At 45.3% G+C, this 25,963-nt stretch overlaps 1 protein-coding gene across 1 annotated transcript in view; it reads left to right on the top strand.

The window, feature by feature from the left end:
• The first annotated feature begins 2,437 nt into the window (after nucleotides 1-2,437).
• LOC124018627 (syntaxin-10-like) overlaps nucleotides 2,438-25,963 on the top strand; it is a 41,451-nt gene continuing 17,925 nt past the window's right edge. The window contains exons 1-3 of the mRNA XM_046333967.1: nucleotides 2,438-2,561; nucleotides 6,157-6,232; nucleotides 6,498-6,591. Coding sequence (XP_046189923.1) covers nucleotides 2,527-2,561; nucleotides 6,157-6,232; nucleotides 6,498-6,591 — 205 coding nt within the window. The 5' untranslated portion in view covers nucleotides 2,438-2,526. The remainder of the gene's footprint in view (nucleotides 2,562-6,156; nucleotides 6,233-6,497; nucleotides 6,592-25,963) is intronic.

Genomic DNA, 25,963 nt, shown 5'->3' with positions numbered 1-25,963 from the left:
TGCATAGACATATTCCTTTGAGACTTTCGTGAGTGTAAGGTTTACTGTTAATTTCTGATTGTTTATTTCTATTTTGTTTGATCTATTTCACTTGCTTTGGCAATGTCAACATATGTTTCCTATGCTCAAAAAAGCCCTTTGAATTAAATTGAGAGAGAGAAAGAGTTGGAACGATTTTATGTGGGGGAAGTGTTGTTGGACTCAACACATTTAGGCTCAGTCAGAGAACTTGGCTCTTTCATAGACAAGTCTCTCATTGGCCAATTCTTACACAATGTCCCTCCTGTCAGCAATGCAATTTACTTTCATTTCATTAGGTACAATGCAGCTGTTTTTATCTCAATATCAAATCATCTCTGGGTATATTTTCAATTAAAATGGTCAAAAACAAACAAAAATAGCTTCTTAGAAAATATCAATTTCTCAAGCAAGAATTTTAGTCGGACTGTCTGGGAGTGGTTTGAGTGGAGAAGGGGAACTGAAAAGTAGCTGTTATTGGCAGAGAATTTTGGAACTGTTTGTTATTGGTCTATTAACTAATTTACCGCATGGTGATGTCACCATCCAGGCCATAACTCCATCCCACATAAACAGGCTGACATTTCAGGCAGTCTTTTCAAACAGCTCTTACTCTAAAAGGGAATAATCACAATTATGACAGTATTACCACATATTGCGAAAATATATATAAAACACAGTAAAATCACGTTTTTGACTGCACTGGGCCTTTAAATGAGATAAAAGTATGTTAGTGATAGGATACCACAGGGTTAAATTCTTGGACTGAATCTCTTCTCTGTATACATCAATGATGTCGCTCTTGCTGCTGGTGAGTCTCTGATCCACTTCTACGCAGACGACACCATTCTGTATACTTCTGGCCCTTCTTTGGACACTGTGTTAACAACCCTCCAGATGAGCTTCAATGCCATACAACTCTCCTTCCGTGGCCTCCAATTGCTCTTAAATACAAGTAAAACTAAATGCATGCTCTTCAACCGATCGCTGCCTGCACCTGCCTGCTCGTCCATCACTACTCTGGACGGCTCTGACTTAGAATATGACTCATATCAAACATCTTCAATCCGAAGTTAAATCTAGAATTGGCTTCCTATTTCGCAACAAAGCATCCTTCACTCATGCTGCCAAACATACCCTTGTAAAACTGACTATCCTACCAATCCTTGACTTCGGCGATGTCATTTACAAAATAGCCTCCAATACCCTGCTCAATAAATTGGATGCAGTCTATCACAGTGCCATACGTTATGTCACCAAAGCCCCATATACTACCCACCACTGCGACCTGTACGCTCTCGTTGGCTGGCCCTCGCTTCATACTCATCGCCAAACCCACTGGCTCCAGGTTATCTACAAGACCCTGCTAGGTAAAGCCCCACCTTCTCTCAGCTCGCTGGTCACCATAGCAGCACCCACCTGTAGCAAGCGCTCCAGTAGGTACAGTATATCTCTCTGGTCACCCCCAAAACCAATTCTTCATTTGGCCGCCTCTCCTTCAAGTTCTCTACTGCCAATGACTGGAACGAACTACAAAAATCTCTGAAACTGGAAACACTTATCTCCCTCACTAGCTTTAAGCACCAGCTGTCAGAGCAGCTCACAGATTACTGCTCCTGTACATAGCCCATCTATACTTTAGCCCAAACATCTACCACTCTCCCTACTGTATTTATTTATTTTGCTCCTTTGCACCCCATTATTTCTATCTCTACTTTGCACATTCTTCCACTGCAAATCAACCATTCCAGTGTTTTACTTGCTATATTGTATTTACTTCGCCACCATGGCCTTTTTTTGCCTTTACCTCCCTTACCTCACCTCATTTGCTCACATTGTATATAGACTTATTTTTCTACTGTATTATTGACTGTATGTTTGTTTTACTCCATGTGTAACTATGTGTTGTTGTATGTGTCGAACTGCTTTGCTTTATCTTGGCCAGGTCGCAATTGTAAATGAGAACTTGTTCTCAACTTGCCTACCTGGTTAAATAAAGGTGAAAAAAAACACTATTCCTGAAAGAATGTGTTTCCTCATAAAGCAATTGTTACTTCTATATGATGAGGTGGACTAGCATAGAGCAGGGCATGCATGAATGACAAGCTAATGTTTCTCTGATCTTGTGATTATACATTTAATATTGCTGTGTTGTTCAATATGTATAAATACTACAGTACCGTGCTCCCCTTTTTGGAGCAGGTGTATGCAACTGTAAAGGGCAGGCATCCCTTATTCAGGGGATGCCTGGATTTAAGAGCACTTAACCAAGAAGTCCTGCTGTTCTATTCTATTCTGAATGAATATATAACATGCATTTACATCTCTGTTATATCATTACAAAAGCAGATATGTACAATTCTGACTGTCTAGCTTTGACACAGTACCAAATGACAGTCCATGGCCACATGACAGCGGAGCTCCGGAGAGGCGCTCGGTGCATTGTGCTGGCGTCCTGCTTCGGGCCCCCAGCGCGCATGCGTCAGGTCTGGCGTTGAAGTGTCCAATATGTCGCTGGAAGATCCGTTCTTCGTAGTCAAGGGGTAAGGAAGGGTTTCTAAATAAACTGTCAACCAACTTCTCCACCGTGTACTTACAGGACAAGTTGGATGTGTATGACGTTTGGGGTAGTTTCGTTTGATAACGTGGCGTTTAGAAGTTATCAATCTGTTTGTGGCAAGCTAATTTGCTAGCTAATGCTACAGGCTAGATTCGCTATCAACGTGCGGGTTTATGTTGACATTAAGGTAGCGACTTCGCGTTGGCGTGTCGTTGAAATCTAGTCTTCGTGTCAAAAATGATTCATTGAAAGTTGGGTGGCGAGTTTGGGTCTATTGCAACGGGGCAGTTGACGGAGTGTTGTGAAATTGACAGGGATGTGTGGAGTGTCCACACAGATTTGTTGGGTCAAGATAGGGCGTTACATCTCCGCGTTACCTAGAAATGTAGGCTAACGTTACATGCCTTATTAGAAGCTTTTATGGCACGTGTATTTGTGTGTGAGAGAGAGGGAGATTGTTGTGTTGTGCCTGGAGTAGAGGGCATGCAACTTCGCCAGCTTGCGACATTTGTATCATCAACATCATAGCTAAACGTGGGATCAGTGAGTAGATACATTGCAGTATCAAATCAAATTGTATTAGTCACATGCGCCGAATACAACAGGTGTAGGTAGACCTTACAGTGAAATGCTTACTTATCAGGCCCTAACCAACAATGCAGTTAACAAAAATACCAGTAAGAGTAAGAAATAAAAGTAACAAGTAATTAAAGAACAGCAGTAAAATAACATCAACGAGACTATACACAGGGGGTTACTGGTACAATGTGCGGGAGCACCGTTTAGTTGAGGTAATATGTACATGTAGGTACAGTTTTTCAAGTGACTATGCGTAGATGATAACAACAGAGAGTAGCAGCTGTGTAAAAAGTGGGGGGGTGCAAATAGTCTGGGTAGCCATTTGACTAGATATTCAGGAGTCTTATGGCTTGGGGGTAGAAGCTGTTTAGAAGCCTCTTGGACCTAGACTTGGTGTGCTAAGACCATGTTAGTTTGTTGGTGATGTGGACACCAAGGAATTGAAGCGCTCAACCTGCTCCATTACAGCCCCATCGATGAGAATGGGGGCGTGCTCGGTCCTCTTTTTCCTGTAGTCCACAATGATCTCCTTTGTCTTGATCACGTTGAGGGAGAGGTTGTTGTCCTGTCGCCACACGGCCAGGTCTCTTACCTACTCTTACCTACTCCCTATAGGCTGTCTCATCGTTGTCGGCGATCAGGCCTACCACTGTTGTGTCATCGGCAAACTTAATGATGGTGTTGGCGTCTGCCTGGCTGTGCAGTCATGAGTGAACAGGGAGTACAGGAGGGGACTGAGCACGCACCCCTGAGATGCCCCCGTGTTGAGGATCAGCGTGGCAGATTTGTTGTTACCTACCCATACCACCTGTGGCCGGCCCGTCAGGAAGTCCAGGATTCAGTTGCAGAGGGAGGTGTTTAATTCCAGGGTCTTTAGTTTATTGATGAGCTTTGAGGGCACTATGGTGTTGAACGCTGAGCTGTAGTCAATGAACAGCATTCTCACATAGGTGTTCCTTTTGTCCAGGTGGGAAAGGGCAGTGTGGAGTGCAGTAGAGATTGCATCATCTGTGGATCTGTTGGGGCGGTATGCTTATTGTAATGGTTCTAGTGTTTCTGGGATAATGGTGTTGATGTGAGCCATGACCAGCCTTTCAAAGCACTTCATGACTACAGGCGTGAGCGCTACGGGGCGGTAGTCATTTAGGCAGGTTACCTTAGTGCTCTTGGGCACAGAGACTATGGTGGTCTGCTTAACCTGTCGGTATAAAAGACTCGGACAGGGAGCGGTTGCTACATTGTTGTAGTTGACATCGTTAAATATAACCTAGCATTTTTCACTGTCTCTTTGACAAGGACTTGTTTAAAGTGTGTGTCAGGGAAATGCAGGAAAGGTATTGTTAAGTGTGTGATGTGTATTTTTATGATGTGTGTCTAACCCAGGGCTAACCCAACTCTGTTCCTGTAGTGCTACCATCCTGTAAATGATCATTCCAAGCCTAATCTAGCACACCTCATTATAATAATTAGCTGGTTTATAAGATGAATCAGGTTAGTTACAACTGGGATTCAAGTGAAAACCTACAGGAGGGTAGCTCTCCAGGAACAGGGTTGGAGTGAACCTACAGGAGGGTAGCTCTCCAGGAACAGGGTTGGAGTAGAAACCTACAGGAGGGTAGCTCTCCAGGAACAGGGTTGGAGTGGAAACCTACAGGAGGGTAGCTCTCCAGGAACAGGGTTGGAGTAGAAACCTACAGGAGGGTAGCTCTCCAGGAACAGGGTTGGAGTAGAAACCTACAGGAGGGTAGCTCTCCAGGAACAGGGTTGGAGTAGAAACCTACAGGAGGGTAGCTCTCCAGGAACAGGGTTTGAGTAGAAACTTACAGGAGGGTAGCTCTCCAGGAACAGGGTTGGAGTAGAAACCTACAGGAGGGTAGCTCTCCAGGAACAGGGTTGGGGTGAACCTACAGGAGGGTAGCTCTCCAGGAACAGGGTTGGAGTGGAAACCTACAGGAGGGTAGCTCTCCAGGAACAGGGTTGGAGTAGAAACCTACAGGAGGGTAGCTCTCCAGGAACAGGGTTGGAGTAGAAACCTACAGGAGGGTAGCTCTCCAGGAACAGGGTTGGAGTGGAAACCTACAGGAGGGTAGCTCTCCAGGAACAGGGTTGGAGTGGAAACCTACAGGAGGGTAGCTCTCCAGGAACAGGGTTGGAGTGGAAACCTACAGGAGGGTAGCTCTCCAGGAACAGGGTTGGAGTAGAAACCTACAGGAGGGTAGCTCTCCAGGAACAGGGTTGGAGTAGAAACCTACAGGAGGGTAGCTCTCCAGGAACAGGGTTGGAGTGGAAACATACAGGAGGGTAGCTCTCCAAGAACAGGGTTGGAGTAGAAACCTACAGGAGGGTAGCTCTCCAGGAACAGGGTTGGAGTAGAAACCTACAGGAGGGTAGCTCTCCAGGAACAGGGTTGGAGTAGAAACCTACAGGAGGGTAGCTCTCCAGGAACAGGGTTGGAGTGGAAACCTACAGGAGGGTATCTCTCCAGGAACAGGGTTGGAGTAGAAACCTACAGGAGGGTATCTCTCCAGGAACAGGGTTGGAGTAGAAACCTACAGGAGGGTATCTCTCCAGGAACAGGGTTGGAGTGGAAACCTACAGGAGGGTATCTCTCCAGGAACAGGGTTGGAGTAGAAACCTACAGGAGGGTATCTCTCCAGGAACAGGGTTGGAGTAGAAACCTACAGGAGGGTATCTCTCCAGGAACAGGGTTGGAGTAGAAACCTACAGGAGGGTATCTCTCCAGGAACAGGGTTGGAGTAGAAACCTACAGGAGGGTATCTCTCCAGGAACAGGGTTGGAGAGCCCTGATGTTTTTATATGTATTTATTTAACCTTTTATTTAACTAGGCAAGTCAGTTAAAGAACAAGTTATTATTTACAATGACGGCCTACACCGGCCAAACCCAGACGACGCTGGGCCACTTGTGTCCCACACTATGGGACTCCCAATCACGTCCGGTTGTGATAAAGCCTGATCTAACCGGTGTGTGTTGTCTCAGGGAGGTCCAGAAGGCGTTGTCTCGTGCCAGGAGCCTTTACGAACGCTGGGAGGAGCTTCTGGAGGAGGGCACTCAGGTACACACATACACACACACACTGGACACACACACCTCTTAACTGCATTTCTACCGGAATGTGTGCGACCACAGCGTGTATAACAGCAGCTTGTCATCATCAATCTCTGACTTACTAGTGTAGCCTGTTCAGTCCCTACCTACCTGATATGTAGTGTTACTGTTATCTGTAACTGTGCTCTATCTATAATGTACAGGTGAACATTGTCTTTTCACTGTGTTCAGTCTCATGTTTGACAGGCCTAAATGTTTTGTTTGTTGTGCAGGTGAGCAAAGATGAGCTGGACTGGAGCACCAATGAACTGAGGAACTGTCTCAGAGCCATAGACTGGGACCTGGAGGACCTGAGTGAAACCATCAGTATCTTTTTCTGTCTTTATAAACATAACGCTTACACACACAGAGAGAACGAGGGAAAGAATGAAAGATGACAGAGTATGCTATATGAGGGCACTTCCATGTAACTGGACCAGGAGTCTTTACGAACGCTGGGAGGAGCTTCTGGAGGACAGCACTCGGGTCCACATACACACTGGACACACACGCCTCTTAACTGCATTTCTACTGGAATGTGTGCAGCTACAGCATGTAAAACAACAGCTTGGAATGTGTGACAGAGTATGCTATATGAGGGCACTTCCAGGTAAATGGACCAATGAGCAACAACGTCAAGTTCATAAGATCACATCGAATGTTATTTGTCACATGTGCTGAGTACAACAGGTGTAGACCGAAACGTGAAATGCTTACTACAAGCCCTTAACTCCATTTCTTAAACTGCATTGTTGGTTAAGAAAATATTTACTAACTAAACAAAAACATTGAATAAAAATGAACACAATAAAATAATAATGCGGCTGTATACAGGGGTACCGGTACCGAGTCAATGTGGAGACTATATACAGGGGTACCGGTACCGAGTCAATGTGGAGACTATATACAGGGGTACCGGTACCGAGTCAATGTGGAGACTATATACAGGGGTACCGGTACCGAGTCAATGTGGAGACTATATACAGGGGTACCGGTACCGAGTCAATGTGTGTTGGGTACAGGTTAGTTGAGGTAATTTAATCATGTAAGTAGGGGTAAAGTGACCATTTTTAAAAATTGAACTTTTATTTAACTAGGCATGTCAGTTAAGAACAAATTCTTATTTACAATGACATACTGTTATGTTCAGCTCATAGTGTCTCCTGTTACTGTCCTCCCTTCTACTGACTGTTATGTTCAGCTCATAGTGTCTCCTGTTACTGTCCTCCCTTCCACTGACTTATGTTCAGCTCATAGTGTCTCCTGTTACTGTCCTCCCTTCTACTGACTGTTATGTTCAGCTCATAGTGTCTCCTGTTACTGTCCTCCCTTCCACTGACTTATGTTCAGCTCATAGTGTCTCCTGTTACTGTCCTCCCTTCTACTGACTGTTATGTTCAGCTCATAGTGTCTCCTGTTATGTTCAGCTCATAGTGTCTCCTGTTATGTTCAGCTCATAGTGTCTCCTGTTATGTTCAGCTCATAGTGTCTCCTGTTATGTTCAGCTCATAGTGTCTCCTGTTACTGTCCTCCCTTCCACTGACTGTTATGTTCAGTTCATAGTGTCTCCTGTTACTGTCCTCCCTTAACACTGACTTATGTTCAGCATAGTGTCTCCTGTTACTGTCCTCCCTTCTACTGACTGTTATGTTCAGCTCATAGTGTCTCCTGTTACTGTCCTCCCTTCCACTGACTGTTATGTTCAGCTCATAGTGTCTCCTGTTACTGTCCTCCCTTCCACTGACTGTTATGTTCAGCTCATAGTGTCTCCTGTTATGTTCAGCTCATAGTGTCTCCTGTTACTGTCCTCCCTTCTACTGACTGTTATGTTCAGCTCATAGTGTCTCCTGTTACTGTCCTCCCTTCCACTGACTGTTATGTTCAGCTCATAGTGTCTCCTGTTACTGTCCTCCCTTCTACTGACTGTTATGTTCAGCTCATAGTGTCTCCTGTTACTGTCCTCCCTTCCACTGACTTATGTTCAGCTCATAGTGTCTCCTGTTATGTTCAGCTCATAGTGTCTCCTGTTATGTTCAGCTCATAGTGTCTCCTGTTATGTTCAGCTCATAGTGTCTCCGGTTACTGTCCTCCCTTCCACTGACTTATGTTCAGCTCATAGTGTCTCCTGTTATGTTCAGCTCATAGTGTCTCCTGTTATGTTCAGCTCATAGTGTCTCCTGTTATGTTCAGCTCATAGTGTCTCCTGTTATGTTCAGCTCATAGTGTCTCCTGTTATGTTCAGCTCATAGTGTCTCCTGTTATGTTCAGCTCATAGTGTCTCCTGTTATGTTCAGCTCATAGTGTCTCCTGTTATGTTCAGCTCATAGTGTCTCCTGTTATGTTCAGCTCATAGTGTCTCCTGTTATGTTCAGCTCATAGTGTCTCCTGTTATGTTCAGCTCATAGTGTCTCCTGTTATGTTCAGCTCATAGTGTCTCCTGTTATGTTCAGCTCATAGTGTCTCCTGCTACTGTCCTCCCTTCCACTGACTGTTATGTTCAGCTCATAGTGTCTCCTGTTACTGTCCTCCCTTCCACTGACTTATGTTCAGCTCATAGTGTCTCCTGCTACTGTCCTCCCTTCCACTGACTTATGTTCAGCTCATAGTGTCTCCTGTTACTGTCCTCCCTTCCACTGACTTATGTTCAGCTCATAGTGTCTCCTGCTACTGTCCTCCCTTCCACTGACTTATGTTCAGCTCATAGTGTCTCCTGTTACTGTCCTCCCTTCCACTGACTTATGTTCAGCTCATAGTGTCTCCTGTTACTGTCCTCCCTTCCACTGACTGTTATGTTCAGCTCATAGTGTCTCCTGTTACTGTCCTCCCTTCCACTGACTGTTATGTTCAGCTCATAGTGTCTCCTGTTATGTTCAGCTCATAGTGTCTCCTGCTACTGTCCTCCCTTCCACTGACTGTTATGTTCAGCTCATAGTGTCTCCTGTTATGTTCAGCTCATAGTGTCTCTGCTACTGTCCTCCCTTCTACTGACTGTTATGTTCAGCTCATAGTGTCTCCTGTTATGTTCAGCTCATAGTGTCTCCTGTTACTGTCCTCCCTTCTACTGACTGTTATGTTCAGCTCATAGTGTCTCCTGTTACTGTCCTCCCTTCCACTGACTTATGTTCAGCTCATAGTGTCTCCTGTTATGTTCAGCTCATAGTGTCTCCTGTTATGTTCAGCTCATAGTGTCTCCTGTTATGTTCAGCTCATAGTGTCTCCGGTTACTGTCCTCCCTTCCACTGACTTATGTTCAGCTCATAGTGTCTCCTGTTATGTTCAGCTCATAGTGTCTCCTGTTATGTTCAGCTCATAGTGTCTCCTGTTATGTTCAGCTCATAGTGTCTCCTGTTATGTTCAGCTCATAGTGTCTCCTGTTATGTTCAGCTCATAGTGTCTCCTGTTATGTTCAGCTCATAGTGTCTCCTGTTATGTTCAGCTCATAGTGTCTCCTGTTACTGTTCAGCTCCTTCCACTCCTGTTATGTTCAGCTCATAGTGTCTCCTGTTATGTTCAGCTCATAGTGTCTCCTGTTATGTTCAGCTCATAGTGTCTCCTGTTATGTTCAGCTCATAGTGTCTCCTGTTATGTTCAGCTCATAGTGTCTCCTGTTATGTTCAGCTCATAGTGTCTCCTGTTACTGTCCTCCCTTCCACTGACTTATGTTCAGCTCATAGTGTCTCCTGTTACTGTCCTCCCTTCCACTGACTTATGTTCAGCTCATAGTGTCTCCTGTTACTGTCCTCCCTTCCACTGACTTATGTTCAGCTCATAGTGTCTCCTGTTACTGTCCTCCCTTCCACTGACTTATGTTCAGCTCATAGTGTCTCCTGTTACTGTCCTCCCTTCCACTGACTTATGTTCAGCTCATAGTGTCTCCTGTTATGTTCAGCTCATAGTGTCTCCTGTTACTGTCCTCCCTTCCACTGACTGTTATGTTCAGCTCATAGTGTCTCCTGTTATGTTCAGCTCATAGTGTCTCCTGTTATGTTCAGCTCATAGTGTCTCCTGTTATGTTCAGCTCATAGTGTCTCCTGTTATGTTCAGCTCATAGTGTCTCCTGTTATGTTCAGCTCATAGTGTCTCCTGTTATGTTCAGCTCATAGTGTCTCCTGTTATGTTCAGCTCATAGTGTCTCCTCTACTGTCCTCCCTTCCACTGACTGTTATGTTCAGCTCATAGTGTCTCCTGTTATGTTCAGCTCATAGTGTCTCCTGTTATGTTCAGCTCATAGTGTCTCCTGTTACTGTCCTCCCTTCCACTGACTGTTATGTTCAGCTCATAGTGTCTCCTGTTACTGTCCTCCCTTCCACTGACTGTTATGTTCAGCTCATAGTGTCTCCTGTTACTGTCCTCCCTTCTACTGACTGTTATGTTCAGCTCATAGTGTCTCCTGTTACTGTCCTCCCTTCTACTGACTGTTATGTTCAGCTCATAGTGTCTCCTGTTACTGTCCTCCCTTCCACTGACTGTTATGTTCAGCTCATAGTGTCTCCTGTTATGTTCAGCTCATAGTGTCTCCTGTTATGTTCAGCTCATAGTGTCTCCTGTTACTGTCCTCCCTTCCACTGACTGTTATGTTCAGCTCATAGTGTCTCCTGTTACTGTCCTCCCTTCCACTGACTGTTATGTTCAGCTCATAGTGTCTCCTGTTATGTTCAGCTCATAGTGTCTCCTGTTACTGTCCTCCCTTCTACTGACTGTTATGTTCAGCTCATAGTGTCTCCTGTTACTGTCCTCCCTTCTACTGACTGTTATGTTCAGCTCATAGTGTCTCCTGTTACTGTCCTCCCTTCTACTGACTGTTATGTTCAGCTCATAGTGTCTCCTGTTATGTTCAGCTCATAGTGTCTCCTGTTATGTTCAGCTCATAGTGTCTCCTGTTACTGTCCTCCCTTCTACTGACTGTTATGTTCAGCTCATAGTGTCTCCTGTTATGTTCAGCTCATAGTGTCTCCTGTTACTGTCCTCCCTTCTACTGACTGTTATGTTCAGCTCATAGTGTCTCCTGTTACTGTCCTCCCTTCTACTGACTGTTATGTTCAGCTCATAGTGTCTCCTGCTACTGTCCTCCCTTCTACTGACTGTTATGTTCAGCTCATAGTGTCTCCTGTTATGTTCAGCTCATAGTGTCTCCTGTTACTGTCCTCCCTTCCACTGACTTATGTTCAGCTCATAGTGTCTCCTGTTACTGTCCTCCCTTCCACTGACTGTTATGTTCAGCTCATAGTGTCTCCTGTTACTGTCCTCCCTTCCACTGACTGTTATGTTCAGCTCATAGTGTCTCCTGTTACTGTCCTCCCTTCTACTGACTGTTATGTTCAGCTCATAGTGTCTCCTGCTACTGTCCTCCCTTCCACTGACTTATGTTCAGCTCATAGTGTCTCCTGTTACTGTCCTCCCTTCCACTGACTGTTATGTTCAGCTCATAGTGTCTCCTGTTATGTTCAGCTCATAGTGTCTCCTGTTATGTTCAGCTCATAGTGTCTCCTGTTATGTTCAGCTCATAGTGTCTCCTGTTATGTTCAGCTCATAGTGTCTCCTGTTACTGTCCTCCCTTCCACTGGCTGTTATGTTCAGCTCATAGTGTCTCCTGTTATGTTCAGCTCATAGTGTCTCCTGTTACTGTCCTCCCTTCCACTGACTGTTATGTTCAGCTCATAGTGTCTCCTGTTACTGTCCTCCCTTCTACTGACTGTTATGTTCAGCTCATAGTGTCTCCTGTTACTGTCCTCCCTTCCACTGGCTGTTATGTTCAGCTCATAGTGTCTCCTGTTACTGTCCTCCCTTCCACTGGCTGTTATGTTCAGCTCATAGTGTCTCCTGTTTACTGTCCTCCCTTCCACTGACTGTTATGTTCAGCTCATAGTGTCTCCTGTTACTGTCCTCCCTTCTACTGACTGTTATGTTCAGCTCATAGTGTCTCCTGTTACTGTCCTCCCTTCCACTGACTGTTATGTTCAGCTCATAGTGTCTCCTGTTACTGTCCTCCCTTCTACTGACTGTTATGTTCAGCTCATAGTGTCTCCTGTTATGTTCAGCTCATAGTGTCTCCTGTTATGTTCAGCTCATAGTGTCTCCTGTTATGTTCAGCTCATAGTGTCTCCGGTTACTGTCCTCCCTGCCACTGACTTATGTTCAGCTCATAGTGTCTCCTGTTATGTTCAGCTCATAGTGTCTCCTGTTATGTTCAGCTCATAGTGTCTCCTGTTATGTTCAGCTCATAGTGTCTCCTGTTACTGTCCTCCCTTCCACTGGCTGTTATGTTCAGCTCATAGTGTCTCCTGTTATGTTCAGCTCATAGTGTCTCCTGTTATATTCAGCTCATAGTGTCTCCTGTTATGTTCAGCTCATAGTGTCTCCTGTTATGTTCAGCTCATAGTGTCTCCTGTTATGTTCAGCTCATAGTGTCTCCTGTTACTGTCCTCCCTTCCACTGACTTATGTTCAGCTCATAGTGTCTCCTGTTACTGTCCTCCCTTCCACTGACTGTTATGTTCAGCTCATAGTGTCTCCTGTTACTGTCCTCCCTTCTACTGACTGTTATGTTCAGCTCATAGTGTCTCCTGTTACTGTCCTCCCTTCTACTGACTGTTATGTTCAGCTCATAGTGTCTCCTGTTATGTTCAGCTCATAGTGTCTCCTGTTATGTTCAGCTCATAGTGTCTCCTGTTATGTTCAGCTCATAGTGTCTCCTGTTATGTTCAGCTCATAGTGTCTCCTGTTACTGTCCTCCCTTCCACTGACTGTTATGTTCAGCTCATAGTGTCTCCTGTTATGTTCAGCTCATAGTGTCTCCTGTTATGTTCAGCTCATAGTGTCTCCTGTTATGTTCAGCTCATAGTGTCTCCTGTTACTGTCCTCCCTTCCACTGGCTGTTATGTTCAGCTCATAGTGTCTCCTGTTACTGTCCTCCCTTCCACTGGCTGTTATGTTCAGCTCATAGTGTCTCCTGTTATGTTCAGCTCATAGTGTCTCCTGTTACTGTCCTCCCTTCTACTGACTGTTATGTTCAGCTCATAGTGTCTCCTGTTACTGTCCTCCCTTCCACTGACTGTTATGTTCAGTTCATAGTGTCTCCTGTTACTGTCCTCCCTTCCACTGACTTATGTTCAGCTCATAGTGTCTCCTGTTACTGTCCTCCCTTCCACTGACTTATGTTCAGCTCATAGTGTCTCCTGCTACTGTCCTCCCTTCCACTGACTTATGTTCAGCTCATAGTGTCTCCTGTTACTGTCCTCCCTTCCACTGACTGTTATGTTCAGCTCATAGTGTCTCCTGTTACTGTCCTCCCTTCCACTGACTTATGTTCAGCTCATAGTGTCTCCTGTTACTGTCCTCCCTTCCACTGACTGTTATGTTCAGCTCATAGTGTCTCCTGTTATGTTCAGCTCATAGTGTCTCCTGTTACTGTCCTCCCTTCCACTGACTGTTATGTTCAGCTCATAGTGTCTCCTGTTACTGTCCTCCCTTCTACTGACTGTTATGTTCAGCTCATAGTGTCTCCTGTTACTGTCCTCCCTTCCACTGACTTATGTTCAGCTCATAGTGTCTCCTGCTACTGTCCTCCCTTCCACTGACTTATGTTCAGCTCATAGTGTCTCCTGTTACTGTCCTCCCTTCCACTGACTTATGTTCAGCTCATAGTGTCTCCTGCTACTGTCCTCCCTTCCACTGACTTATGTTCAGCTCATAGTGTCTCCTGTTACTGTCCTCCCTTCCACTGACTTATGTTCAGCTCATAGTGTCTCCTGTTATGTTCAGCTCATAGTGTCTCCTGTTACTGTCCTCCCTTCCACTGACTGTTATGTTCAGCTCATAGTGTCTCCTGTTATGTTCAGCTCATAGTGTCTCCTGTTATGTTCAGCTCATAGTGTCTCCTGTTATGTTCAGCTCATAGTGTCTCCTGTTATGTTCAGCTCATAGTGTCTCCTGTTATGTTCAGCTCATAGTGTCTCCTGTTATGTTCAGCTCATAGTGTCTCCTGTTACTGTCCTCCCTTCCACTGACTGTTATGTTCAGCTCATAGTGTCTCCTGTTATGTTCAGCTCATAGTGTCTCCTGTTATGTTCAGCTCATAGTGTCTCCTGTTATGTTCAGCTCATAGTGTCTCCTGTTATGTTCAGCTCATAGTGTCTCCTGTTACTGTCCTCCCTTCCACTGACTGTTATGTTCAGCTCATAGTGTCTCCTGTTATGTTCAGCTCATAGTGTCTCCTGTTATGTTCAGCTCATAGTGTCTCCTGTTACTGTCCTCCCTTCCACTGACTGTTATGTTCAGCTCATAGTGTCTCCTGTTACTGTCCTCCCTTCCACTGACTGTTATGTTCAGCTCATAGTGTCTCCTGTTACTGTCCTCCCTTCTACTGACTGTTATGTTCAGCTCATAGTGTCTCCTGTTACTGTCCTCCCTTCTACTGACTGTTATGTTCAGCTCATAGTGTCTCCTGCTACTGTCCTCCCTTCCACTGACTGTTATGTTCAGCTCATAGTGTCTCCTGTTACTGTCCTCCCTTCCACTGACTGTTATGTTCAGCTCATAGTGTCTCCTGTTATGTTCAGCTCATAGTGTCTCCTGTTACTGTCCTCCCTTCTACTGACTGTTATGTTCAGCTCATAGTGTCTCCTGTTACTGTCCTCCCTTCCACTGACTGTTATGTTCAGCTCATAGTGTCTCCTGCTACTGTCCACCCTTCTACTGACTGTTATGTTCAGCTCATAGTGTCTCCTGTTATGTTCAGCTCATAGTGTCTCCTGTTACTGTCCTCCCTTCTACTGACTGTTATGTTCAGCTCATAGTGTCTCCTGTTACTGTCCTCCCTTCTACTGACTGTTATGTTCAGCTCATAGTGTCTCCTGCTACTGTCCTCCCTTCTACTGACTGTTATGTTCAGCTCATAGTGTCTCCTGTTATGTTCAGCTCATAGTGTCTCCTGTTACTGTCCTCCCTTCCACTGACTTATGTTCAGCTCATAGTGTCTCCTGTTACTGTCCTCCCTTCCACTGACTGTTATGTTCAGCTCATAGTGTCTCCTGTTTACTGTCCTCCCTTCCACTGACTGTTATGTTCAGCTCATAGTGTCTCCTGTTACTGTCCTCCCTTCCACTGACTTATGTTCAGCTCATAGTGTCTCCTGCTACTGTCCTCCCTTCCACTGACTTATGTTCAGCTCATAGTGTCTCCTGTTACTGTCCTCCCTTCCACTGACTGTTATGTTCAGCTCATAGTGTCTCCTGTTATGTTCAGCTCATAGTGTCTCCTGTTATGTTCAGCTCATAGTGTCTCCTGTTATGTTCAGCTCATAGTGTCTCCTGTTACTGTCCTCCCTTCCACTGGCTGTTATGTTCAGCTCATAGTGTCTCCTGTTATGTTCAGCTCATAGTGTCTCCTGTTACTGTCCTCCCTTCCACTGACTGTTATGTTCAGCTCATAGTGTCTCCTGTTACTGTCCTCCCTTCTACTGACTGTTATGTTCAGCTCATAGTGTCTCCTGTTACTGTCCTCCCTTCCACTGGCTGTTATGTTCAGCTCATAGTGTCTCCTGTTACTGTCCTCCCTTCCACTGGCTGTTATGTTCAGCTCATAGTGTCTCCTGTTTACTGTCCTCCCTTCCACTGACTGTTATGTTCAGCTCATAGTGTCTCCTGCTACTGTCCTCCCTTCTACTGACTGTTATGTTCAGCTCATAGTGTCTCCTGCTACTGTCCTCCCTTCCACTGACTTATGTTCAGCTCATAGTGTCTCCTGTTACTGTCCTCCCTTCCACTGACTGTTATGTTCAGTTCATAGTGTCTCCTGTTACTGTCCTCCCTTCCACTGGCTGTTATGTTCAGCTCATAGTGTCTCCTGTTATGTTCAGCTCATAGTGTCTCCTGTTACTGTCCTCCCTTCCACTGACTGTTATGTTCAGCTCATAGTGTCTCCTGTTATGTTCAGCTCATAGTGTCTCCTGTTATGTTCAGCTCATAGTGTCTCCTGTTATGTTCAGCTCATAGTGTCTCCGGTTACTGTCCTCCCTGCCACTGACTTATGTTCAGCTCATAGTGTCTCCTGTTACTGTCCTCCCTTCTACTGACTGTTATGTTCAGCTCATAGTGTCTCCTGTTATGTTCAGCTCATAGTGTCTCCTGTTATGTTCAGCTCATAGTGTCTCCTGTTACTGTCCTCCCTTCCACTGGCTGTTATGTTCAGCTCATAGTGTCTCCTGTTATGTTCAGCTCATAGTGTCTCCTGTTACTGTCCTCCCTTCCACTGACTGTTATGTTCAGCTCATAGTGTCTCCTGTTATGTTCAGCTCATAGTGTCTCCTGTTACTGTCCTCCCTTCCACTGACTGTTATGTTCAGCTCATAGTGTCTCCTGTTACTGTCCTCCCTTCCACTGACTGTTATGTTCAGCTCATAGTGTCTCCTGTTACTGTCCTCCCTTCCACTGACTGTTATGTTCAGCTCATAGTGTCTCCTGTTACTGTCCTCCCTTCCACTGACTGTTATGTTCAGCTCATAGTGTCTCCTGTTACTGTCCTCCCTTCCACTGACTTATGTTCAGCTCATAGTGTCTCCTGCTACTGTCCTCCCTTCCACTGACTTATGTTCAGCTCATAGTGTCTCCTGTTACTGTCCTCCCTTCCACTGACTGTTATGTTCAGCTCATAGTGTCTCCTGTTATGTTCAGCTCATAGTGTCTCCTGTTATGTTCAGCTCATAGTGTCTCCTGTTACTGTCCTCCCTTCCACTGACTGTTATGTTCAGCTCATAGTGTCTCCTGTTACTGTCCTCCCTTCTACTGACTGTTATGTTCAGCTCATAGTGTCTCCTGTTACTGTCCTCCCTTCCACTGGCTGTTATGTTCAGCTCATAGTGTCTCCTGTTACTGTCCTCCCTTCCACTGGCTGTTATGTTCAGCTCATAGTGTCTCCTGTTACTGTCCTCCCTTCCACTGACTGTTATGTTCAGCTCATAGTGTCTCCTGCTACTGTCCTCCCTTCTACTGACTGTTATGTTCAGCTCATAGTGTCTCCTGCTACTGTCCTCCCTTCTACTGACTGTTATGTTCAGCTCATAGTGTCTCCTGCTACTGTCCTCCCTTCCACTGACTTATGTTCAGCTCATAGTGTCTCCTGCTACTGTCCTCCCTTCCACTGGCTGTTATGTTCAGCTCATAGTGTCTCCTGTTATGTTCAGCTCATAGTGTCTCCTGTTATGTTCAGCTCATAGTGTCTCCTGTTATGTTCAGCTCATAGTGTCTCCTGTTATGTTCAGCTCATAGTGTCTCCTGTTATGTTCAGCTCATAGTGTCTCCTGTTATGTTCAGCTCATAGTGTCTCCTGTTATGTTCAGCTCATAGTGTCTCCTGTTATGTTCAGCTCATAGTGTCTCCTGTTATGTTCAGCTCATAGTGTCTCCTGTTATGTTCAGCTCATAGTGTCTCCTGTTATGTTCAGCTCATAGTGTCTCCTGTTATGTTCAGCTCATAGTGTCTCCTGTTATGTTCAGCTCATAGTGTCTCCTGTTATGTTCAGCTCATAGTGTCTCCTGTTATGTTCAGCTCATAGTGTCTCCTGTTATGTTCAGCTCATAGTGTCTCCTGTTATGTTCAGCTCATAGTGTCTCCTGTTATGTTCAGCTCATAGTGTCTCCTGTTATGTTCAGCTCATAGTGTCTCCTGTTATGTTCAGCTCATAGTGTCTCCTGTTATGTTCAGCTCATAGTGTCTCCTGTTATGTTCAGCTCATAGTGTCTCCTGTTATGTTCAGCTCATAGTGTCTCCTGTTATGTTCAGCTCATAGTGTCTCCTGTTACTGTCCTCCCTTCCACTGACTTATGTTCAGCTCATAGTGTCTCCTGCTACTGTCCTCCCTTCCACTGACTTATGTTCAGCTCATAGTGTCTCCTGTTACTGTCCTCCCTTCCACTGACTTATGTTCAGCTCATAGTGTCTCCTGCTACTGTCCTCCCTTCCACTGACTTATGTTCAGCTCATAGTGTCTCCTGTTACTGTCCTCCCTTCCACTGACTTATGTTCAGCTCATAGTGTCTCCTGTTATGTTCAGCTCATAGTGTCTCCTGTTACTGTCCTCCCTTCCACTGACTGTTATGTTCAGCTCATAGTGTCTCCTGTTATGTTCAGCTCATAGTGTCTCCTGTTATGTTCAGCTCATAGTGTCTCCTGTTATGTTCAGCTCATAGTGTCTCCTGTTATGTTCAGCTCATAGTGTCTCCTGTTATGTTCAGCTCATAGTGTCTCCTGTTATGTTCAGCTCATAGTGTCTCCTGTTATGTTCAGCTCATAGTGTCTCCTGCTACTGTCCTCCCTTCCACTGACTGTTATGTTCAGCTCATAGTGTCTCCTGTTATGTTCAGCTCATAGTGTCTCCTGTTATGTTCAGCTCATAGTGTCTCCTGCTACTGTCCTCCCTTCCACTGACTGTTATGTTCAGCTCATAGTGTCTCCTGTTACTGTCCTCCCTTCCACTGACTGTTATGTTCAGCTCATAGTGTCTCCTGTTATGTTCAGCTCATAGTGTCTCCTGCTACTGTCCTCCCTTCCACTGACTGTTATGTTCAGCTCATAGTGTCTCCTGTTACTGTCCTCCCTTCCACTGACTGTTATGTTCAGCTCATAGTGTCTCCTGTTACTGTCCTCCCTTCTACTGACTGTTATGTTCAGCTCATAGTGTCTCCTGTTACTGTCCTCCCTTCTACTGACTGTTATGTTCAGCTCATAGTGTCTCCTGTTACTGTCCTCCCTTCTACTGACTGTTATGTTCAGCTCATAGTGTCTCCTGCTACTGTCCTCCCTTCTACTGACTGTTATGTTCAGCTCATAGTGTCTCCTGTTACTGTCCTCCCTTCTACTGACTGTTATGTTCAGCTCATAGTGTCTCCTGCTACTGTCCTCCCTTCCACTGACTGTTATGTTCAGCTCATAGTGTCTCCTGTTACTGTCCTCCCTTCCACTGACTGTTATGTTCAGCTCATAGTGTCTCCTGTTATGTTCAGCTCATAGTGTCTCCTGTTACTGTCCTCCCTTCTACTGACTGTTATGTTCAGCTCATAGTGTCTCCTGTTACTGTCCTCCCTTCTACTGACTGTTATGTTCAGCTCATAGTGTCTCCTGCTACTGTCCTCCCTTCCACTGGCTGTTATGTTCAGCTCATAGTGTCTCCTGTTACTGTCCTCCCTTCTACTGACTGTTATGTTCAGCTCATAGTGTCTCCTGTTATGTTCAGCTCATAGTGTCTCCTGTTACTGTCCTCCCTTCCACTGACTGTTATGTTCAGCTCATAGTGTCTCCTGCTACTGTCCACCCTTCTACTGACTGTTATGTTCAGCTCATAGTGTCTCCTGTTATGTTCAGCTCATAGTGTCTCCTGTTACTGTCCTCCCTTCCACTGACTGTTATGTTCAGCTCATAGTGTCTCCTGTTACTGTCCTCCCTTCTACTGACTGTTATGTTCAGCTCATAGTGTCTCCTGCTACTGTCCTCCCTTCTACTGACTGTTATGTTCAGCTCATAGTGTCTCCTGTTATGTTCAGCTCATAGTGTCTCCTGTTACTGTCCTCCCTTCCACTGACTTATGTTCAGCTCATAGTGTCTCCTGTTACTGTCCTCCCTTCCACTGACTGTTATGTTCAGCTCATAGTGTCTCCTGTTACTGTCCTCCCTTCCACTGACTGTTATGTTCAGCTCATAGTGTCTCCTGTTACTGTCCTCCCTTCCACTGACTTATGTTCAGCTCATAGTGTCTCCTGCTACTGTCCTCCCTTCCACTGACTTATGTTCAGCTCATAGTGTCTCCTGTTACTGTCCTCCCTTCCACTGGCTGTTATGTTCAGCTCATAGTGTCTCCTGTTACTGTCCTCCCTTCCACTGACTGTTATGTTCAGCTCATAGTGTCTCCTGTTATGTTCAGCTCATAGTGTCTCCTGTTATGTTCAGCTCATAGTGTCTCCTGTTATGTTCAGCTCATAGTGTCTCCTGTTACTGTCCTCCCTTCCACTGGCTGTTATGTTCAGCTCATAGTGTCTCCTGTTACTGTCCTCCCTTCTACTGACTGTTATGTTCAGCTCATAGTGTCTCCTGTTACTGTCCTCCCTTCCACTGGCTGTTATGTTCAGCTCATAGTGTCTCCTGTTACTGTCCTCCCTTCCACTGGCTGTTATGTTCAGCTCATAGTGTCTCCTGTTTACTGTCCTCCCTTCTACTGACTGTTATGTTCAGCTCATAGTGTCTCCTGCTACTGTCCTCCCTTCCACTGACTTATGTTCAGCTCATAGTGTCTCCTGCTACTGTCCTCCCTTCCACTGACTTATGTTCAGCTCATAGTGTCTCCTGTTACTGTCCTCCCTTCCACTGGCTGTTATGTTCAGCTCATAGTGTCTCCTGTTACTGTCCTCCCTTCCACTGGCTGTTATGTTCAGCTCATAGTGTCTCCTGTTACTGTCCTCCCTTCCACTGACTTATGTTCAGCTCATAGTGTCTCCTGTTACTGTCTTCCCTTCCACTGACTTATGTTCAGCTCATAGTGTCTCCTGTTACTGTCCTCCCTTCCACTGGCTGTTATGTTCAGTTCATAGTGTCTCCTGTTACTGTCCTCCCTTCCACTGACTTATGTTCAGCTCATAGTGTCTCCTGTTACTGTCCTCCCTTCCACTGACTGTTATGTTCAGCTCATAGTGTCTCCTGTTATGTTCAGCTCATAGTGTCTCCTGTTACTGTCCTCCCTTCCACTGGCTGTTATGTTCAGCTCATAGTGTCTCCTGTTATGTTCAGCTCATAGTGTCTCCTGTTACTGTCCTCCCTTCCACTGACTGTTATGTTCAGCTCATAGTGTCTCCTGTTACTGTCCTCCCTTCTACTGACTGTTATGTTCAGCTCATAGTGTCTCCTGTTACTGTCCTCCCTTCCACTGGCTGTTATGTTCAGCTCATAGTGTCTCCTGTTACTGTCCTCCCTTCCACTGACTTATGTTCAGCTCATAGTGTCTCCTGTTATGTTCAGCTCATAGTGTCTCCTGTTATGTTCAGCTCATAGTGTCTCCTGTTATGTTCAGCTCATAGTGTCTCCTGTTATGTTCAGCTCATAGTGTCTCCGGTTACTGTCCTCCCTGCCACTGACTTATGTTCAGCTCATAGTGTCTCCTGTTATGTTCAGCTCATAGTGTCTCCTGTTATGTTCAGCTCATAGTGTCTCCTGTTATGTTCAGCTCATAGTGTCTCCGGTTACTGTCCTCCCTGCCACTGACTTATGTTCAGCTCATAGTGTCTCCTGTTATGTTCAGCTCATAGTGTCTCCTGTTATGTTCAGCTCATAGTGTCTCCTGTTATGTTCAGCTCATAGTGTCTCCTGTTATGTTCAGCTCATAGTGTCTCCTGTTACTGTCCTCCCTTCTACTGACTGTTATGTTCAGCTCATAGTGTCTCCTGTTATGTTCAGCTCATAGTGTCTCCTGTTATGTTCAGCTCATAGTGTCTCCTGTTACTGTCCTCCCTTCTACTGACTGTTATGTTCAGTTCATAGTGTCTCCTGTTACTGTCCTCCCTTCTACTGACTGTTATGTTCAGCTCATAGTGTCTCCTGTTACTGTCCTCCCTTCTACTGACTGTTATGTTCAGTTCATAGTGTCTCCTGTTACTGTCCTCCCTTCTACTGACTTATGTTCAGCTCATAGTGTCTCCTGTTACTGTCCTCCCTTCCACTGACTTATGTTCAGCTCATAGTGTCTCCTGCTACTGTCCTCCCTTCTACTGACTGTTCAGCTCATAGTGTCTCCTGCTACTGTCCTCCCTTCCACTGACTTATGTTCAGTTCATAGTGTCTCCTGCTACTGTCCTCCCTTCTACTGACTGTTCAGCTCATAGTGTCTCCTGCTACTGTCCTCCCTTCTACTGACTGTTCAGCTCATAGTGTCTCCTGTTATGTTCAGCTCATAGTGTCTCCTGTTACTGTCCTCCCTTCCACTGACTGTTATGTTCAGCTCATAGTGTCTCCTGTTACTGTCCTCCCTTCTACTGACTGTTCAGCTCATAGTGTCTCCTGCTACTGTCCTCCCTTCTACTGACTGTTCAGCTCATAGTGTCTCCTGTTATGTTCAGCTCATAGTGTCTCCTGTTACTGTCCTCCCTTCCACTGACTGTTATGTTCAGCTCATAGTGTCTCCTGCTACTGTCCTCCCTTCTACTGACTGTTCAGCTCATAGTGTCTCCTGTTATGTTCAGCTCATAGTGTCTCCTGTTACTGTCCTCCCTTCCACTGACTGTTATGTTCAGCTCATAGTGTCTCCTGTTACTGTCCTCCCTTCTACTGACTGTTATGTTCAGCTCATAGTGTCTCCTGTTACTGTCCTCCCTTCTACTGACTGTTATGTTCAGCTCATAGTGTCTCCTGTTACTGTCCTCCCTTCTACTGACTGTTATGTTCAGCTCATAGTGTCTCCTGTTACTGTCCTCCCTTCTACTGACTTATGTTCAGCTCATAGTGTCTCCTGTTACTGTCCTCCCTTCCACTGACTGTTATGTTCAGCTCATAGTGTCTCCTGTTATGTTCAGCTCATAGTGTCTCCTGTTATGTTCAGCTCATAGTGTCTCCTGTTATGTTCAGCTCATAGTGTCTCCTGTTACTGTCCTCCCTTCCACTGGCTGTTATGTTCAGCTCATAGTGTCTCCTGTTATGTTCAGCTCATAGTGTCTCCTGTTATGTTCAGCTCATAGTGTCTCCTGTTACTGTCCTCCCTTCCACTGGCTGTTATGTTCAGCTCATAGTGTCTCCTGTTACTGTCCTCCCTTCCACTGACTGTTATGTTCAGCTCATAGTGTCTCCTGTTACTGTCCTCCCTTCCACTGACTGTTATGTTCAGCTCATAGTGTCTCCTGTTACTGTCCTCCCTTCCACTGGCTGTTATGTTCAGCTCATAGTGTCTCCTGTTACTGTCCTCCCTTCCACTGGCTGTTATGTTCAGCTTATAGTGTCTCCTGTTACTGTCCTCCCTTCCACTGACTGTTCTGTTCAGCTCATAGTGTCTCCTGCTACTGTCCTCCCTTCTACTGACTGTTCTGTTCAGCTCATAGTGTCTCCTGCTACTGTCCTCCCTTCCACTGACTTATGTTCAGCTCATAGTGTCTCCTGTTACTGTCCTCCCTTCTACTGACTGTTATGTTCAGCTCATAGTGTCTCCTGTTATGTTCAGCTCATAGTGTCTCCTGTTACTGTCCTCCCTTCCACTGGCTGTTATGTTCAGCTCATAGTGTCTCCTGTTATGTTCAGCTCATAGTGTCTCCTGTTACTGTCCTCCCTTCCACTGACTGTTATGTTCAGCTCATAGTGTCTCCTGTTACTGTCCTCCCTTCTACTGACTGTTATGTTCAGCTCATAGTGTCTCCTGTTACTGTCCTCCCTTCCACTGGCTGTTATGTTCAGCTCATAGTGTCTCCTGTTACTGTCCTCCCTTCCACTGACTTATGTTCAGCTCATAGTGTCTCCTGTTATGTTCAGCTCATAGTGTCTCCTGTTACTGTCCTCCCTTCTACTGACTGTTATGTTCAGCTCATAGTGTCTCCTGTTACTGTCCTCCCTTCCACTGGCTGTTATGTTCAGCTCATAGTGTCTCCTGTTATGTTCAGCTCATAGTGTCTCCTGTTATGTTCAGCTCATAGTGTCTCCTGTTATGTTCAGCTCATAGTGTCTCCTGTTATGTTCAGCTCATAGTGTCTCCTGTTATGTTCAGCTCATAGTGTCTCCTGTTATGTTCAGCTCATAGTGTCTCCTGTTACTGTCCTCCCTTCCACTGACTTATGTTCAGCTCATAGTGTCTCCTGTTACTGTCCTCCCTTCCACTGACTGTTATGTTCAGCTCATAGTGTCTCCTGTTATGTTCAGCTCATAGTGTCTCCTGTTATGTTCAGCTCATAGTGTCTCCTGTTATGTTCAGCTCATAGTGTCTCCTGTTATGTTCAGCTCATAGTGTCTCCTGTTATGTTCAGCTCATAGTGTCTCCTGTTATGTTCAGCTCATAGTGTCTCCTGTTATGTTCAGCTCATAGTGTCTCCTGTTATGTTCAGCTCATAGTGTCTCCTGTTATGTTCAGCTCATAGTGTCTCCTGTTACTGTCCTCCCTTCCACTGACTGTTATGTTCAGCTCATAGTGTCTCCTGTTATGTTCAGCTCATAGTGTCTCCTGTTACTGTCCTCCCTTCTACTGACTGTTATGTTCAGCTCATAGTGTCTCCTGTTACTGTCCTCCCTTCCACTGGCTGTTATGTTCAGCTCATAGTGTCTCCTGCTACTGTCCTCCCTTCTACTGACTGTTATGTTCAGCTCATAGTGTCTCCTGTTATGTTAAGCTCATAGTGTCTCCTGTTACTGTCCTCCCTTCCACTGACTGTTATGTTCAGCTCATAGTGTCTCCTGCTACTGTCCTCCCTTCCACTGACTGTTATGTTAAGCTCATAGTGTCTCCTGTTACTGTCCTCCCTTCCACTGACTGTTATGTTCAGCTCATAGTGTCTCCTGTTACTGTCCTCCCTTCTACTGACTGTTATGTTCAGCTCATAGTGTCTCCTGTTATGTTCAGCTCATAGTGTCTCCTGTTACTGTCCTCCCTTCCACTGACTGTTATGTTAAGCTCATAGTGTCTCCTGTTACTGTCCTCCCTTCCACTGACTGTTATGTTCAGCTCATAGTGTCTCCTGCTACTGTCCTCCCTTCCACTGACTGTTATGTTCAGCTCATAGTGTCTCCTGTTACTGTCCTCCCTTCTACTGACTGTTATGTTCAGCTCATAGTGTCTCCTGTTACTGTCCTCCCTTCCACTGACTGTTATGTTCAGCTCATAGTGTCTCCTGTTATGTTCAGCTCATAGTGTCTCCTGTTACTGTCCTCCCTTCTACTGACTGTTATGTTCAGCTCATAGTGTCTCCTGTTACTGTCCTCCCTTCCACTGACTGTTATGTTCAGCTCATAACTGTTTCTTTTGTCTTTCTGTTGTCTGGTGGTCAAACCAAGAGTGTTAAAACAGTTTGATTCTGGAGAACCCTTCCCCCTCTCTCTTCCTCCCTCTCCAGTTAATGTCACCTCTCCCAGCTCTTACCAACACCTACCCATGAGCCTCTTCTCTTTCCATTTACTGTAACCAGCATCCTCTTCCACTGAGCACCAACCGACACCGGACGTATATGGGCGTTGAAGAGTAGTTGAAATTTGGTCAGTCCAGCCTGACCTTAATTTCAACGTCCACAGGCGGACTGGACTGGACCAAATCTGAACCTATTAAAGAATTATGTTTGGATTGTACAGTCCAACACAAAATAATAGTGGAGTACAGTAATGAAAAGTGGAGTACTCTACTGTACTGCACTCTATTGTACTGTATTGCACTCTACTGTACTGCACTCTATTGTACTGTATTGTACTGTATTGTACTCTACTGTAGTGTATTGTACTGTATTGTACTGTATTGTACTGTATTGTACTGTATTGTACTGTATTGTACTGTATTGCACTCTACTGTACTGTATTGTACTGTATTGTACTGTATTGCACTCTACTGTACTGTATTGTACTGTATTGTACTGTATTGTACTGTATTGCACTCTACTGTACTGTATTGTACTGTATTGTACTCTACTGTAGTGCACTGTACTGTACTGTACTGTATTGTACTGTATTGTACTCTACTGTAGTGCACTGTACTGTAGTGCACTCTAC

This window comes from Oncorhynchus gorbuscha, unplaced genomic scaffold (genome assembly GCF_021184085.1).
Source record: "Oncorhynchus gorbuscha isolate QuinsamMale2020 ecotype Even-year unplaced genomic scaffold, OgorEven_v1.0 Un_scaffold_552, whole genome shotgun sequence".
Classification (NCBI taxonomy): Eukaryota; Metazoa; Chordata; class Actinopteri; order Salmoniformes; family Salmonidae; genus Oncorhynchus; species Oncorhynchus gorbuscha.
The sequence above is the reverse complement of the archived record's forward strand: the minus strand, read 5'-3'. Positions and strand labels throughout refer to the sequence as shown.